At 46.3% G+C, this 16,479-nt stretch overlaps 1 protein-coding gene across 2 annotated transcripts in view; it reads right to left on the bottom strand.

Annotated features, from left to right (window-relative positions):
• The window catches only part of aff2 (AF4/FMR2 family, member 2), a 536,530-nt gene that overhangs the window by 145,354 nt on the left and 374,697 nt on the right, over positions 1 to 16,479 (bottom strand). For both annotated transcript variants that reach the window (XM_060832402.1, XM_060832404.1), the window contains exon 8: positions 3,446 to 3,497. In XM_060832402.1, coding sequence (XP_060688385.1) covers positions 3,446 to 3,497 — 52 coding nt within the window. The remainder of the gene's footprint in view (positions 1 to 3,445; positions 3,498 to 16,479) is intronic.

Raw genomic sequence — 16,479 nt, 5'->3', positions numbered from 1 at the left:
TTTGTAGTAAATGTCTGTGTTGAGTCCGTCGCCCGAGATAGAAATGGAGAGGTCTAGGAAGGAGAGGGAGGAGTCTGAGATGGTCCAGGTAATTTGAGGTCGGGGTGGAAGGACTAGCCGCTTGTCAAACTCTAGACTTTGAGCATTTCTTCCTCCGCCTTCGTCTCCGCGCCTACTTCTTCAACCAGGATTCTCACCCACCCTCTGATGACCCCTTCTTCCGCCTCCAACACACCCCATCCACCTGGACACCCCCAGCTGGCCTCTTACCCATCCTCGATCTCTTCATACCCAACTGCCGTCGCGACATTGACCGCCTCAACCTGTCCACCCCTCTCACCCACACCAACCTCTCACCATCACAACACGTAGCCCTCCACTCCCCCCGCTCCATCCCAACCTCACCATCAAACCGGCAGACAAGTGAGGCGCAGTGGTAGTTTGGCACACCGATCTTTACACCGCTGAAGCTAGACGCCAACTCGCGGATACCTCCTCCTACTGCCCCCTTGACCATGACCCCACCTCACTCGCGGACACCTCCTCCTACTGCCCCCTTGACCATGACCCCACCTCACACCACCAAACTATCATCTCTCAGACCATCCATAACCTCATCACCTCAGGGGATCTCCCATCCACTGCCTCCAACTTCATAGTCCCACAACCCCGCACTGCCCATTTCTACCTCCTACCCAAACTCCACAGACTCATCTGCCCCAGCCGACCCATTGTCTCAGCCTGCTTCTGCCCCACCGAACACATCTCTGCATACCTCGACACTGTCCTGTCCCCCTTAGTACAAGAACTCCCCACCTACATTCGGGACACCACCCACGCCCTCCACCTCCTCTATGATTTTCGGTTCCCCAGCCCCCAATACCTTATCTTCACTATGGACATCCAGTCCCTGTACACCTCCATCCCCAATCATGAAGGCCTCCACGCCCTCCATTTCTTCCTCTTCCACTGACCCAACCAGTACCCTTCCACTGACGCCCTCCTTCGACTGACTGAACTGGTCCTCACTCTTAACAACTTCTCCTTCCAATCCTCCCACTTCCTCCAAACCAAAGGAGTAGCCAGGGGCACCCGCATGGGCCCCAGCTATGCCTGCTTCTTTGTTGGATATGTGGAACAGTTCATCTTCCGCAGCTACACTGGCACCACCCCCACCTTTTCCTCCGCTACATTGATGACTGTATCGGTGCTACCTCATGCCCCCATGAGGAGGTTGAACAGTTCATCCACTTTACTAACTCCTTCCACCCTAACCTCAAATTTACCTGGACCGTCTCAGACTCCTCCCTCCCCTTCCTGGACCTCTCCATTTCTATCTCGGGCAACTGACTCAACACAGACATTTACTACAAACTGACCAACTCCCACAGCTACCTAGATTACACCTCCTCCCACCCTGGCCCCTGTAAAAATGCCATCCCATATTCCCAATTCCTCTACCTCGCCGCATCTGCTTCTGGGACGACCAATTCCACTACCGAACAACTCAAATAGCCTCCTTCTTCAAAGACTGCAATTTCCCCCCAGACGTGATGGACGATGTTCTCCACAGCATCTCCTCCACTTCCCACACCTCTGCCCTTGAACCCCGCCCCTCCAATCGCCACCAGGACAGAACCTCACTGGTCCACACCTTTCACCCCACTAACCTCCGGATACATCGTACCATCCTCCGTAATTTCCGCCACCTCCAAACGGACCCCACCACCAGAGATATATTTCCCTCCACTCCCCTATCAGCGTTCAGAGAGACCACTCCCTCCGCGATTCCCTCGTCAGGTCCACACCCCCCACCAACCTAACCTCCACTCCCGGCACTTCCCCTGCAACCGCAAGAAGTGCAAAACTTGTGCCCACACCTCCCCCCCTCACCTCTGTCCAAAGCCCCAATGGATCCTTCTATATCCATCGCAAATTCACCTGCACCTCCACACACATCATTTACTGTATCCGCTGCGGTCTCCTCTACATTGGGGAGACAGGCCGCCTACTTGCGGAAGGTTTCAGGGATCACCTCTGGGACACCCGCACCAACCAACCCAACCGCCCCGTGGCTGAACACTTTAACTCCCCCTCCCACTCCACCAATGATATGCGGAGGCCCTTGGCCTCCTCCATCATCAGACCTTAGCCACACGACGCCTGGAGGAAGAGCGCCTCATCTTCCGCCTAGGAACCCTCCAACCACACGGGATGAATGTAGATTTCTCTAGTTTCCTCATTTCCCCTCCCCCCACCTTATCTCAGTCCCAATCCTCGGATTCAGCATCGCCCTCTTGACCTGCAATCTTCTTCCCGAGCTCTCCATCCCAACCCCCTCTCCGGTATTATCACCCTCACTCTCACCTCCTTCCATGCATTGTATTCCTAGCACCCCTCCCCCAAATTCCCCCCCCACCCCCCCACCTTTTATCTCAGCCCGCTTGGCACACCAGCCTCATTCCTGAAGATGGGCGTATGCCCGAAACATTGATTCTCCTGTTCCTCGGATGCTGCCTGGCCTGCTGTATTTTTCCAGCACCACATTTTTCAACTTAAATCTATGTACTTGGTTATTGATCCCTCCATCAAGGGAGCAAATGGTACCTTCCACCATGGTAGGATTTGAACCCTAGTCCCAAAGCATAAGTCAGAGGCTCTTGGTTACTAGTCCAATGTTAAAGCCACTATGTCCCCAGCAGTACCAAATATAAGTCTCACTTTTCTTTCCCATGTTTGGAACAGGGTATGCACATATTGTAATACACAAGCTATTACCATTTGTGTGGGTCACTGGGAATGGAGAGGAAGGCTCATTCATTCATAAATTGGTCTCAGGCCTCTCAAAGCTGGAGTATTTAGATTTGGACTCCTCTGTTCAGCATGAAGCAAGTGGAGCTGTTTTACCAATGATCTGTGGTGCTCCTCCAAGATCAAAGTACAAGTCAATAAAACAACAACCTTACTGGATGGTTCGATATCGAATCATGAGCTTTTCACTTTGATTTCACGGATCACTCTCTTCAGGAGATACTTGTAAACCATAACAGAAGGTTAAAATAAAACAAAACAGGTGCAAGAGTTTTGTGTGAAGTCCTCCAGAGATACAAGTCTTTGACACCTCTGTATTCTTCATATTTTGTCCTCTAGGCCATTCCAATTTTAGTCATTCCACCAGTAACAACAACTTAGTTGCCTAGTCCTTCACTGGAAGTCTCTGCATGAACCTCTCTCTCTCTCTCTCTCTCTCTCTCTCCTCCTTTAAGGCATTCCTCAAACCCTAAATCTTCAACCAAGCTTTGAGTTCCCAGTCCTAATATCACTTTAATGTGCCCCAATGTCAAATTTCTAACTGATAATGCTATTGCAAATGTATTAGGATTGTTCCCTTCATTAAAGGTGTAACGTAAATACACATTGTTGTTGTTGTTGTTGTTGCACTTACCTGTTCACCATCATCCTCATCGCTGCTGAGCTTCAGATCATCTTCGAGCATCCTGCAAGAGAAAACAAACCCATAAACAATCTTGTAAAAAGATTAAAAACCAAAAGAACTGCAGATGCTGTAAATCAGAAACAAAAGCAGAAGTTGCTGGAAAAGCTCAGCAGGTCTGGCAGCATCTGTGAAGAGAAACCAGAGTTAATGTCTCGGGTCGAGTTCTGAGGAAGGGTCACTGGATACGAAACGTCAACTCTGATTTCTCTTCACAGATGCTGCCAGACCTGCTGAGCTTTTCCAGCAATTTCTGCAAGAAGGTCGTTGCTCTGACTGACCACTGCATAGACATCGCTCAGACAACTCTATCCAGTTTGCCCCATCTCTTGTCCTTTCCCTGTGCCATTGCAGATGGTTTCCCCACATTTCATTGTTTTCCTTTTCGGGTTTACTGCTGAATCCACGCAGTAAGGCAGTACATTCTATACCCTGAATGCACACTGCACGATAAATAAAACTCTCCTTATCTTCCTTCTGCGTTCTTTTGCCAATTATCGAAACATTACCTGAAATCTGTGACCTTGGGTCACCACAGGTAAGGTCAGAAAATTATACATCAGTGAGCCCCAAACATATCGAACTAGACAAGTCATTTATTCCTGACCAGCTGTGGTTCCTGCATTCAGCACAATGTGTAGGAGCTGGAACTTGAATCAATTACCTCAAAGCACATCAGCTCATCATGTCGTTCTGCATCAGAACTCAGGACCCTAGCACTGTTGACATCTTATTCACCAACTTAAACATTCACTTCCTCCACAAGTGACACACAATGGTGTTAGTGTGCCCCATCTGCAAGAAAGCTCCTTTAACAGGGCAGCAGCATGGTGAGCACTGCTGCCTCACAGTGCTGAGGTGTGTTGCTGGAAGAGCACATCAGGCCAGACAGCATCTGAGGAGCAGAAGAATCAATGTTTTTGGGCATGAGCCCTTCATCAGGAGTGAAGGACTTATGCCTGAAACATTGATTCTCCTGCTCCTCGGATGCTACCTGACCTCCTGTGCTTTTCCATTGCCACACACTCCACTCTGATCTCCAGCATCTGCAGTCCTCACTTTCTCCTTGATGCCTCACAGTGCCAGGGATTCAGGTTCATTGTAGTGGAGTTTGCACCAGTGTCTGTATGGATTTCTGCCAGGTGTTCTGGTTTTCTGCAGTCCAAAGATTTGTTGCTGAGGTGGATTGGCCATGTTAAACTGCCCATAGTGTCCAGGCATGCGCAGGCTAGGTGGGTTGGCCCTAGTAGATATGAGGCAAAAGAGAGGACTGCAGATGCTGGAAACCAGAGTTTAGATTAGAGTGATGCTAGAATTCTGAGAGGATTCCTGATGAAGGGCTTTTGCCCGAAACATCGATTTTCCTGCTCCTCAAATGCTGCCTGATCTGTTGTGCTTTTCCAGCACCACTCTGATCTGAACCCTAGTAGATACGAGCATAGGGTGAGGGCTGGATATGGGCAGGATGCTCTTCGGAGGGTCAACATTGACTGGATGGGCAGAATGGCCTCTTTCCGTGAGGAAGGGATTCTACGATTCTCACAGCAAATTCCAAATCTGTGGCCTCTATCACCTCAGAGCACAAGGTCAGCAGAGACACAGGAACTCTACCAGTGGGCACTGTCCGTCCGAGCCATACATGACCCTGACTTGGAACTACATCGCTATTCCTTCACTGTCACTGGGTCAAAATCCTGGAACACTCTCTCTAACCACACCGAGATTGGGACACCACATATCTGAACTGGAAAGGTTCAAGAAGTCAGCTCATCACCACCACTAAGGCAATTAAGGAAGGGCAATAGATGCTCACAAAAGAATTTTAAAAGGCTGAAGTTACTCTAGTTTTCACAGACATGAAACAAGAAAAGATATCTTGAGTGTCATAGATTAAACATGATCTAATTGGGCATTTAAGATGATAAAAAGAGTTGACAGAGATGCTCTGGTACAAGACCAAAGAACAAGAATGCAAGGAGGCACAACCTTAAAATGTTCAACTCGATGTTAGGAGATATGCGTTCACACAAAGGGTAGTTGGTTGGTTTGGATGGCTGGTTTGCAATACAGAGTGATACCAACAGTACAAGTTCAATCCTTGCACCAGGTGAATTATGACTAAGGTCCCTTCTTCTCAACCTCTCCCCTTGCCCAATGTATGATGACCCTCAGGCTAAAACACCATCAGTTCTCTCTCGCTCAAACAAGAGAGTGGGACTATTGTGACTTTCTTTAGAAAGCAGAAGTTATTTGGAACCTATTATACTGAGGTTGCTAGACTCCTTTATTTGGGATAAAGCTATCAAGGGACATAGAAACAAACAGGGTGATTGAAAGTTTTCACGAAGACCTGTAGCTCGGGTTGTGGACTGTAGTTGGTTAGCTCGCTGAGCTGCTGGGTTACCATGCAGATGTTTCATTACCATGCTGGGTAACATCATTAGGACGACTACCATGAGACACTGTTGTTCCATCTTGCTTGGTTCTTCTGTGGTCCAGTCCGTTTTAGCGAGTGTCACCTCCGGGTCTTCTCTGTACATTGGGTCTATGTGTTTGTTGATGACCATTTTGATTGAAAGCCAAGCTTCCAAGAACTCTCTGGTGTGTGTCTGGGTAGCTTGTTCTAGAATGGTTACTTTCTCACAGTTAGATTAGATTGGATTAGTGAGGAAACAGGCCTTTTGGCCCAACAAGTCCACACCCACCCTCTGAAGAGTAACCCACCCCCCTCTGACTAATACACCTAACACTATGGGCAATTTAGCACGGCCAATTCACCTGAGTTGCCCATCTTTGGTTGAATTGATGGTCTGTGTGTACGGAGGTGAGGGGGAGTGGATCCTGTTATTCAGTTGCCAGTTGATGCTCACGAAGTTGAATAGCTAGTTTTTTTTCTGTTTGTCCAATGCAGTGCTTGTTGCAGTTGTTGCAAGCGATTTTGTGTACCATGTTGGTCCTACATGTTGTGGGTATGGGGGCCTTTGTCCTGGTAAGTAGTTGGCATAGTGTGGCTTTTAATTGGTGTGCTACTATGATACCTAGTGTTTGTAGCAGCCTGGTAGTTCATTCTGATATGGGTAGGATATGATGACCAGTGTGTTGATAGGTACAGTGTCTTCTTGGGATTGTCTATTGGATGTGATGCCTCTTTGTGGATGCAAATTGTTCCCACTGCTGATGCTCCATGTCTGTGCTTCCAAAGGGAATTGCCAATGCATTGGAGAGATCCCAGGCTGGCTGCCAGGGATTGGCAGATGCTGAGGAGAGTGGGTTCCCATGGTTTATCTTTGGCTGACGGCAACATGGAGGCCATTTAGGGAAAGCAGTGAGCTGAATCTGTCAGGAATCCACTCTGGCTGCCATGTTGAGTTTTCCTGAAGTCTAGCTTGTTTGGTAAGTATTAATGAGACAAATTAGTCAGCCAACAAGGCACGTCAATTGGCAAGTTTCCAGTGAGAAACTCCTCACATGTGGTGAAAAGCATAAAAAATGATGCAAGGTGCTCCCAAAGTCAAGGTGGATCTTGCTGAACCTATTGCACGATTCTGTCACAAAACTCGCTATGGCCCACATCACCCACATCCCTATAAAATGTTTTCATCATTGCTCTGATGAAGTGTCACAGATCTTAAACATAATTCTGTTCTCCTCCCTCCGCTGATACTAACAGACCTGCTGAGTTTTTTTTTACCACAGCTGCCTGCTTGTGTTTTTAATTGTAAGCATTCACAATGATATAAGTCACTGCTTTTAAATGTATCAGCTCCTCGGCAGTGGGGAGCCTTCTTATCTCTAAGTTAGAAAATCAAAGGTTACAAAATCATCTCACTCTTTGGATTTGAGCACAGTCACCCAAGAGGACAATATTCCTTGTACAAAACACTACCAGACGGTTTGAACTGAATGAAAGGCGAGTACTGAGGGAGTGCCACACTAATGGAGGGACAGTACTAAGGGAGTGCTACACTGTTGGAGGGAAAGTATTAAGGGAGTGTTACACTGTTGGAGGGCAATAGTGAGGGAGTGCTACACTGTTGGGGGACAGTACTGAGGGAGTGCTACACTGTTGGAGGGCCAGTAGTAAGGAAGTGCCACATTATTGGAGAGACAGTACTGATGGAGATCCGCACTATTGGAAGACAGTACTAAGGGAGTGCTACACTGTTGGAGAGACAGTACTGATGGAGAACTGCATTGTTGGAGGGCAGTACTGAGGGAGTGTTACACTGTTGGAGGGACAGTACTGAGGGAGTGCAACACAGTTGGAGGAACAGTACTGAGGGAGTGCTACACTGTTGGAGGGACAGTACTGAGGGAGTGCCACACTGTTGGAGAATCAGTACCAAGGGAGGTCTACATTGTTGGAGGGACAGCACTAAGTGAGTGCTATACTGTTGGAGGGACAGTACTGATGGGAGAACCATACTATTGGGTACTGTCTATTGGCTGAAGTTGTTAAATAGAAGCCCAGTCTATCTTGTTGAACAGACTCCCAGGCAAAAGAGCCTTGGCATTGTTTCAAAGAAGAACAACAGAGTTCTCCTGGCTGTCTGACCCAATATTTTACTGCTCAATCAACATCTCAAAAACAGCCAATCCATTCTGCATTACAATGTTGTTTGTGGGAGCTTGCTGTGCCCATTTTGCTTGCCATATTTCCCATATACCAACATTGCCGACAGTCATTCCCTCATTTCCCACATTCCAACACTGGACTGTGTTTGAGTGTAGGCAGTATTTGGAAGTTGTTTTAGGACATTTGGAGATCATGAAAGTTATGTCTTTCTCTCTAGTGTTAAAGGCATTGTTATAATGCACCAACACACAGGCACGCACATGTACATATATGCACACACATGTACATGCACACGCACACTCAATCTACCAGAGAACAAAGGCAAGCAACAAAATGGCATGGATCTGTTTGTAAACTAATCAAGTTTAAGAGCAGGCTTTACACAGCAGGGGAAAGGATTGGATTAAAGAGGGGAGGAATTTCCAATTCAATTACACAAGGTAGGATTGAGGCTGAAGAGCTGCTCATTATGAAACAATTAACAAGAGATTAAGCTTGCAAAAGAAACCAAGCTTGCTTCAGTTTGCAGCCTGGCTGTGTGCTTTCGCCCTGTGAGGAGGCAGGGGAAGGCTGCCTCTGCTATGGTTGTATGCCTGGAACCAGATCCCTCTCTGCTCTCTGTGTCAGAGTAAATCAGGCCAAGCATCCAGCAGCTCTACCTTGTCATTGGAATCGCGCAAGTAACTTGCCTGCTATGGATCCTTTCTGGCGCCAAATGCAATTAGTGTAATTACAGTTTAAAACAGCGAAGGTAATCCCGGAGTTAGTTAGCTGCCACCTCACAATTGGCTGCAGCATTTAATTAATTGCCTCCTATTTCTTATCATCATTTCCCATATAGGAATGTAACGCCAAAAACACACTGCCTTCAAACATGGAGTGACTGAAAATAAATTGCCTCCGAAACAACTTTGCCAAAACCTAAATCTTTGACCATTAAAATCTCAGTTCTCTTTCACTGGCAGCAGACAGGTTTATTCTTTCTGTCTCTCTCTCTCTGCTACTTTACCATTGACCTTCCAACCTTGAATTAGGAACTGACAATTGATGGGGAATTTTAATGCATTAAAGTAATGGCTGTCCCATTAGGGGGCCTATTTGAATCTCCCACCTGTCCTGCTCTCTTATAGCATCAGTGCTTCTGCCTAGTTACCCCTCCCCGCTGTGTAATATGCCTGCATGCTGTGAGGCACAAAGGGAAGGGGAGAGGTTGGGGGGGGGGTGTTGGTGGTGGGCGGGGGTGATGTGGGTAGGTGGTCGGAGGACCTTTGCAATCATTTGAATTGCAAAGAGGAGGCTGACCCCTTTCCACTCATCAATGTTAAATTTGCGTAGTTACATGCAACCATCTGAGACCTCCCAGCGACACCTGCCTCCATTGTATTTACTTGTATTCTCTCCCCTTGTTCAGGTCACACTTAAAGAAGCCCTGTCAGGATTTGTTTTTAGAAAAAAGGCCCCAGATTCTTTGCGTTCAACCGCAAGTGGCAGGACTGTCCATTCCCTTTCTTCCTTGTTCTTGTGTTTTGAAAATCGACCACCCATTAGAGCCAAATTGCCTTTTAACTGTCCTCCGCTGGCTCTTTGTTTGCCTGGCAATGACTGTCGAGTGTTAACATGAGCTATCACTTCAGCCTATTTAACTTGCCTTGGCTTGACAGCTTCACAATGGCTCCTCTCCCACTTCACTCAGCCCCTGTGATTTACCAGTGGGGAATGTGCGAGGGACAGGCATGGTCTGTGTGTCTGCAAGGGCACTCTGCAAAGGCTTGCTCGAGTTAAAAATGCGCTCAAAGTAACAGCCAAGGGAGGGAACGGAAAAAGCCCCTCTGGCCCACTTAGTGAGAAAGCCTGATGTGAGTATCTACAGTCTGTTTCCGTTTTTCTTTCCCAGAAATGGGATGTTAAATGAACCCAAAGTCCAAACACTTGATTGCTTCTTGTTAAAGCAAGGCTTCATTCACAGGGGACCACTAAACGTGGCTGTCTGTCAGGAGGGTGTCGCACACCTGGTTTTTGTACAATTCCTGCTTTGTGTTAATTCCCACACTAGGGCTATGTGAGAACAATGTATAAAGAGTTGAGATATTGTTACAGCAATTTATTTCTCAGATGTCATAAACTATATTATTTTTTCTTCAGTTCAAATAAGCAGTTGCTGATTTGTTTTGAAAAAAAAACACAACAAAAGGACTGGACAAGATCACTGCAAAGTCAAGGGTTTTGTTTTTAAACAGACCTTGGACTACTGCTGGACTGTGAGCTAGGTTGCAGGTTAATCTGTTGGTCACCTCTTTGACCGTCTAGGTCCACCTGATGGATTTTGCAAGCGTGCCTGTAAATAGGCAGTCATCCAGCATGAACTAGCTAACACCAATGGTTGGAGCTAAGGGTTGATTAAGGTGCTGATGGAGATGGAAATCCAGAGCATCCAAGTCATGTTCTGGGGCTGTGGGTTCAAACCCCACCATCGTAGATGGTAACATTTGAGTTCAATTTCAAAATAAAGTATATGTAACCACAGTCAGTTGTCATAAAACGCCCGTCAGGGATTCACAAATATATTTTCTACCAGGAAATCTGCCATCCTTACTTTGACTAGCCTATATGTACTCAAGACCCACAGCAATGGACTTGACTCTTAACTGTTCTGCAGGAAATTAGGGCTGGGTAATAGCCTCAGTGAATAAACACCTAAAGTTGTCTTTGTCCCAGAGGACCAGAGGGTTGTTCATTCATTTGGGATACTATACTGATTGGTGGTGTAACCTGAGGATTACCACATCTCAGATAAGGTTGAGAACAAAAGACTTTCATGGTAAACTTGACTGGTGAAGAGATTGGATCCAGGCTGTTGGCAGCACTCTGGAGTGCAAACCAGCCATTCAGCCAACTGAGCTAACCAATGCCCTAAATGACATAAATTGCTGTTTACAGTCCCAGTGCAACACTGAGAAGATGCTACACTGTTAGCAATGCCAACTGATAGGTTAAGCTCGGAACCTGCCCTTTCAGGTAGATGGAATAGCACTATTTGAAAAAGGAACAGGGGAATACTCCCTTGTGTCCCGGTCAGTTTCGATCATAGGAACGCAAGAATCAGGAGATGGAGTAGATCACTCAGCCTGTTGAGCTGCCTTATCATCTAAACAAGACTGGGGCTGATCTGCAACAAAAGTAATAAGTGCTGGAGCAACTCAGCAGGTCTGGCAGTATCTGAACAGAGAAAAACAGAGTTAACATTTCAGTAACCCTTTATCAGATATTAATTCCTCTTTTAGAGTCACAGAGATGTGCAGCTTGGAAACAGACACTTGAGTCCAACTCGTCCATGCCGACCAGATATCCAACCTTAATCTAGCCCCATTTGCCAGCACTTGGCCCATATCCTCCAAACCCTTCCTATTCATGAACCCAACCAGATGCCTTTCAAATGTAATAATTGTACCAGCTTCCACCACTTCCTGTGGCAGCTCGTTCCATTCACACACCACCCTCTATACTTTTCTGCCAACTCAGCAAAGCTGTCAACCCCTGATCTCCCCAAAATATCCCTTAACCAGCATCACTAAAACAGATGAACTGGCTATTGTCATGTTGCTGTTTATGGAATCTTGCTGCTTGTAAAATGAGTACTGTGTTTCCAATACCACAACAGTGATTACAATTCACAAATGTTTCAGCAGCTGGAAAGTGCTTTGGAATGCCCCTTTTATATTCTCCCTCTTTAAATACGTATCCAATTCCTTTTTTTAAACAGCCTTGTCAATAGATATTGAGACATTTGTAAGTGCTTATTCTGTTGCGGCTGTTTGAGAGAGCTGGTATTATGTTGTCTGGCACTAATGGAAGTGCTTCACTTACAAATGCTCGACAAATAATATTAAAAGTAGGTTTGGCAACCACACATGGACAGGGTGCCAACATCCTGTGGCACGATATTTTTCAAGTCCTCACTTTCGCAGAAGGTAGCTTTCCTACTCCAGCTGGGGCGATGAGGGCTGTCACCATGCTGAGGACCCTTGCCTGTTCATGGGTCACAAATCAGATCAAACCAGGCTCTGAGCATCCAGCTCATGTAACTGCTGGACAACTGGACAATGGCACTTAGGAAGGAGTGGGTAGCTGGTCCAAGATGAACATCTCAAAACGTGAGTAGAGTAAACTCTGCCGAGACGTATAAATAATAAGAAGAAAACAACAGTTACAGATGCACTCAGTACTCTTTCCAATGCACGATGGTGCATATCTCTGTATACCTTGGCCTTTGTAATGAAAATACCAGAGAACTGGGAATGCTTTCAACTGCCCTCTCCTTCAGCTTTTGAAATGCATGTGTGTTTTGTTTTCCACACTCTTGGGATGAAATCAATTCTTTACATGACAGGTCAGAGGTCCAGAAAAAAATGAAACCGGCTAAGAGAAAAAGAAAACAGGATGAGATTTTCCACAGCTCCTCTCATAGCCCAGAGCCCTGAGCGCATTGCTTGTGATTTTCGAACAGAAATCGCCCGCAAGTCACGAACACCTGGGCAGCACGGTGGTTAGCACTGCTACCTCACAGCGCCAGAGACCTGGCTTCAATTCATGCCTCAGGCAACTGTCTATGTGGAGTTTGCACATTCTCCCCGTGTCTGTGTGGGTTTCCTTCGGGTGCTCTGGTTTCCTCCCACAGTCCAAAAATGTGCAAGTTAGGTGAATTGGCCACGCTAAAATTGCCGTAGTGTTAGATGAAGGGGTAAATGTAGGGGAATGGGTCTGGGTGGGTTGATCTTTGGAGGGTCGGTGTGGACTTGTTGGCCCGAAGGGTCTGTTTCCACACTGTAAGTAATCTAATCTAACCTGCCTGTACCACCCCATCCCGGCGAAACGCCCCACCCACCCTCAGCAACAGAACTGCCTCACTCAGCAACCTGAGCAATTGTCAGCCTTTACTCACTGGCAGCACTCTCGCCTCTGAGTCATGGTTTCAAATTCACTGCAGAGATCCTTTCAATTTATCCATGGGATACGGGCATTGTGGGCTGGGATAACCTTAATTACCCGTCCCTAGCTGCCCTGGAGAAGATGGTTGACAGTGGCTTCCTTAAACTGCTTTACTCCATTGATCCACAATGTTGTTCGGGAGGAAGTTCAAGGATTTTAACTCAGCGATCCTGATGGAATGGGGATATATTTCCAAGGCAGAGTAGTTAAGTGGTTTAGAGGGGAGCTTGGAAAGGGAAAGCTGATTAGCCCAGACATCACAGTGTTGCATTCTAATTAAGAACCAGCTCATCAGTTGCCTCTCTGAAATTCTTGCAGGGATCAACGACTGACTTATCGTCATCTGCCTGATGGTCACCAACAAGCAGATAACGATAGTTGTGAGTGCTTATGTCCCAACTCTTGACTTGGAGGGGGAAGTCAAGGAGTCGTTCTGCGCCGACCTTGACTCACTGATGTCAAACATCCCCAAGGAGAACAAGATAATTCTTCTTGAAGACTTCAATGCCACAGTTGGCACAACCTTTGGAATGGCACCCAGGAAGAGAAGGTATTAGCAACATCAATGCCAATGAAACAAAAGCAGAAATTGCTGGAAAAGCTCAGCAGGTCTGGCAGCATCTGTGGAGAGAAATCAGAGTTAATGTTTCAGGTTTAGGTGACCCTTTCCTCAAGCCCTTCCATTATTCTGAGGAAGGGTCACTCTAAGTGAAACATTAACTCTGTATTCTCTCACAGATGCAGCCAGTTTTCCGGTTTTTATTTAGTGTTCAACTCCAAAAGAGTCCTTCCTCTCACAAAATGCACTAAGTACAACATCACTGTCAAAAACACACTGCTCCATCAGAAAATCAAACTCAAATCACCTTGGAGGCACCCACACTCAAAACACCGGCATTGCTCTCGGGACTGTCGGAATGTGAGTTTCACCAGGGCTATGATCAACCCAGATGATTGCTGGACTTATAATCATCTTATCCATTTCACAATATCCATCAGATGACACAGAGGGAGGAGAGTTCAGAAGAAGAAGACCTGGCAAATATTCAATATCGAGACCCTGGGTGACATGGTCACCATGCAACATCTCCAGGATTCACCCACTAGAAACCTACCTCAGGAATACTGAGAGGCCATGGGGGAACACTGGAGTCTGCTTAAATCAACCATTCTCAATACCTGCAATATCACCCGTAGTACAAGTCCAGGAAACATCAGGACTAGCTCGATGAAAATGATGGGGAAATTGATCAGCTCATCTCCATGAGAAGGACTAGTGACTAGGAAGGACTAGGACATGTGAACTAGTAGAATGACTTGCAATCGTATATTGCAAAGTTGTATAAACTTACAATGTAGGATCAGGCCAATCAGCCCATCATTTCTATGACAGATCCACTATATACCGACAAATACTTGCCTATTTTTACCTTAACCATTCCTTCAATTACTCACGGTCTAAAGCAATCACGCCTCACTGTCCCAGTGATGACCCTCATGTCATAAAATCGCTCCAAATGTTAAGTATCTTTGGTAACTTTCCTCTTGCATTTCAACACATAAAGGTGGATAAATCCCCAGGACCTGATCAAGCGTACTCTAGAACCCTATAGGGAGCTAGGGAAGTGATTGCTGAGCCGCTTGCTGAGACATTTGTATCATCGATGATCACAGGTGAGGTGCCAGATGACTGGAATTTGGCTAACGTGGTGCCACTGTTTAATAAGGGTGGTAAGGAAAGCCAGGGAACTATAGACCAGTGAGCCTGACATTGGTGGAGGGAATCCTGAGGGACAGGATTGACATGTATTTGGAAAGATAAGGACTGATTAGGGATAGTCAACATGGCTTTGTGCATGGGAAATCACGTCTTACAAACTTGACTGAATTATTTGAAAAAGTAACAAAGAGAATTGATGAGGGCAGAGTGGTGGATGTGATCTATATGGACTTCTGTAAGGCATTCAACAAGGGAGACTGATTGGATTTTATGGAATACAGGGAGAATCAACCATTTGGATGCAGAACTGGCTCAAAGGTAGAAGACAGAGGGTGGTGATGGAGGGTTGTTTTTCAGACTGGAGGCCTTTGACCAGTGGAGTGCTACAAGGAACAGTGTTGGTCCACTACTTTTTGTCATTTATATGAATGATTTGGATATGAACATAGCAGGTATAGTTAGCAAGTTTGCAGATGACACCAAATGCACAGCAAAGAAAGTTACTTCAGATAACAACGGGATCTTGATCAGATGGGCTAATGGGCTGAGGAGTGGCAGATGGAATTTAATTTAGATAAATGAAAGGTGCTGCATTTTGAGAAAGCAAATCTTAGCAGGACTTATACACTTAATGGTAAGGTCCTAGGGAGTGTTGCTGAACAAAGAGACCTTGGAGTGCAGGTTCTTAGATCCTGGAAAGTGGAGTCGCAGGTAGATAGGATAGTGAAGAAGGCGTTTGGTATGCTTTCCTTTATTGGTCAGAGTATTGAGAACAGGAGTTGGGAGGTCATGTTGTGGCTGTACAGGACATTGGTTAGGCCACTATTGGAATATTGCATGCAGGTCTGGTCTCCTTCCTATTGGAAGGATGTTGTGAAACTTGAAAATGTTCAGAAAAGATTTACAGGAATGTTGCCAGGATTGGAGGATTTGACAGACTCGCACCTATTGTACTCTATGCTACTTTCTCCCCACCCCCACCGTCCTCTCACTTATCTCTCCACCCTTCAGGCATCTGCCTGTATTCCTGATGAAGGGCTTTTGCCCGAAACATCGATTTTCCTGCTCCTCAGATGCTGCCTGAACTGCTGTGCTTTTCCAGCACCACTTTAATCCAGAATCTGGTTTCCAGCATCTGCAGCCATTGTTTTTACCTTGGAGGATTTGAGCTATAGGGAAACGTTGAATAGGCTAGGGCTGTTTTCCCTGGAGTGTCAGAGGCTGAGGGGTGACCGTACAGAGATTTATAAAATCATGAGGGCATGGATAGGCTAAACAGGCAAGATCTTTTCCCTGGGTTGGAGGAGTCCAGAACTAGAGGACATAGGTTTAGGGTGAGAGGGGAAGGATATAAAAGAGACCTAAGGGGCAACCTTTTCACACAGAGGGTGGTACGTGTATGGAAGTGGTGGAGGATGGTACAATTGCAATGTTTAAAAGGCATCTGAATGGGTATGTGAATAGGAAGGGCTTGGACAGATATGGGCCGGGTGTGGGAGGTGAACAAAAGAACTTGGAGTGCAAGTTCATAGCTAAATTGGGTTGGGAAATCTGGTCAGCTTGGACAAGTTGGATCGAAGGGTCTGTTTCCGTGCTGTACTATGACTCTATGACTGAAGCTTCTTCAATACTACCAAACTAGTATATAGTCTATACTACCATGGACTAAACCCCCTGTGCTCTAAAGATGAACAAAAACTGCCC

Source organism: Hemiscyllium ocellatum, chromosome 11 (assembly GCF_020745735.1).
Source record: "Hemiscyllium ocellatum isolate sHemOce1 chromosome 11, sHemOce1.pat.X.cur, whole genome shotgun sequence".
Taxonomy (NCBI): domain Eukaryota; kingdom Metazoa; phylum Chordata; class Chondrichthyes; order Orectolobiformes; family Hemiscylliidae; genus Hemiscyllium; species Hemiscyllium ocellatum.
The sequence above is the reverse complement of the archived record's forward strand: the minus strand, read 5'-3'. Positions and strand labels throughout refer to the sequence as shown.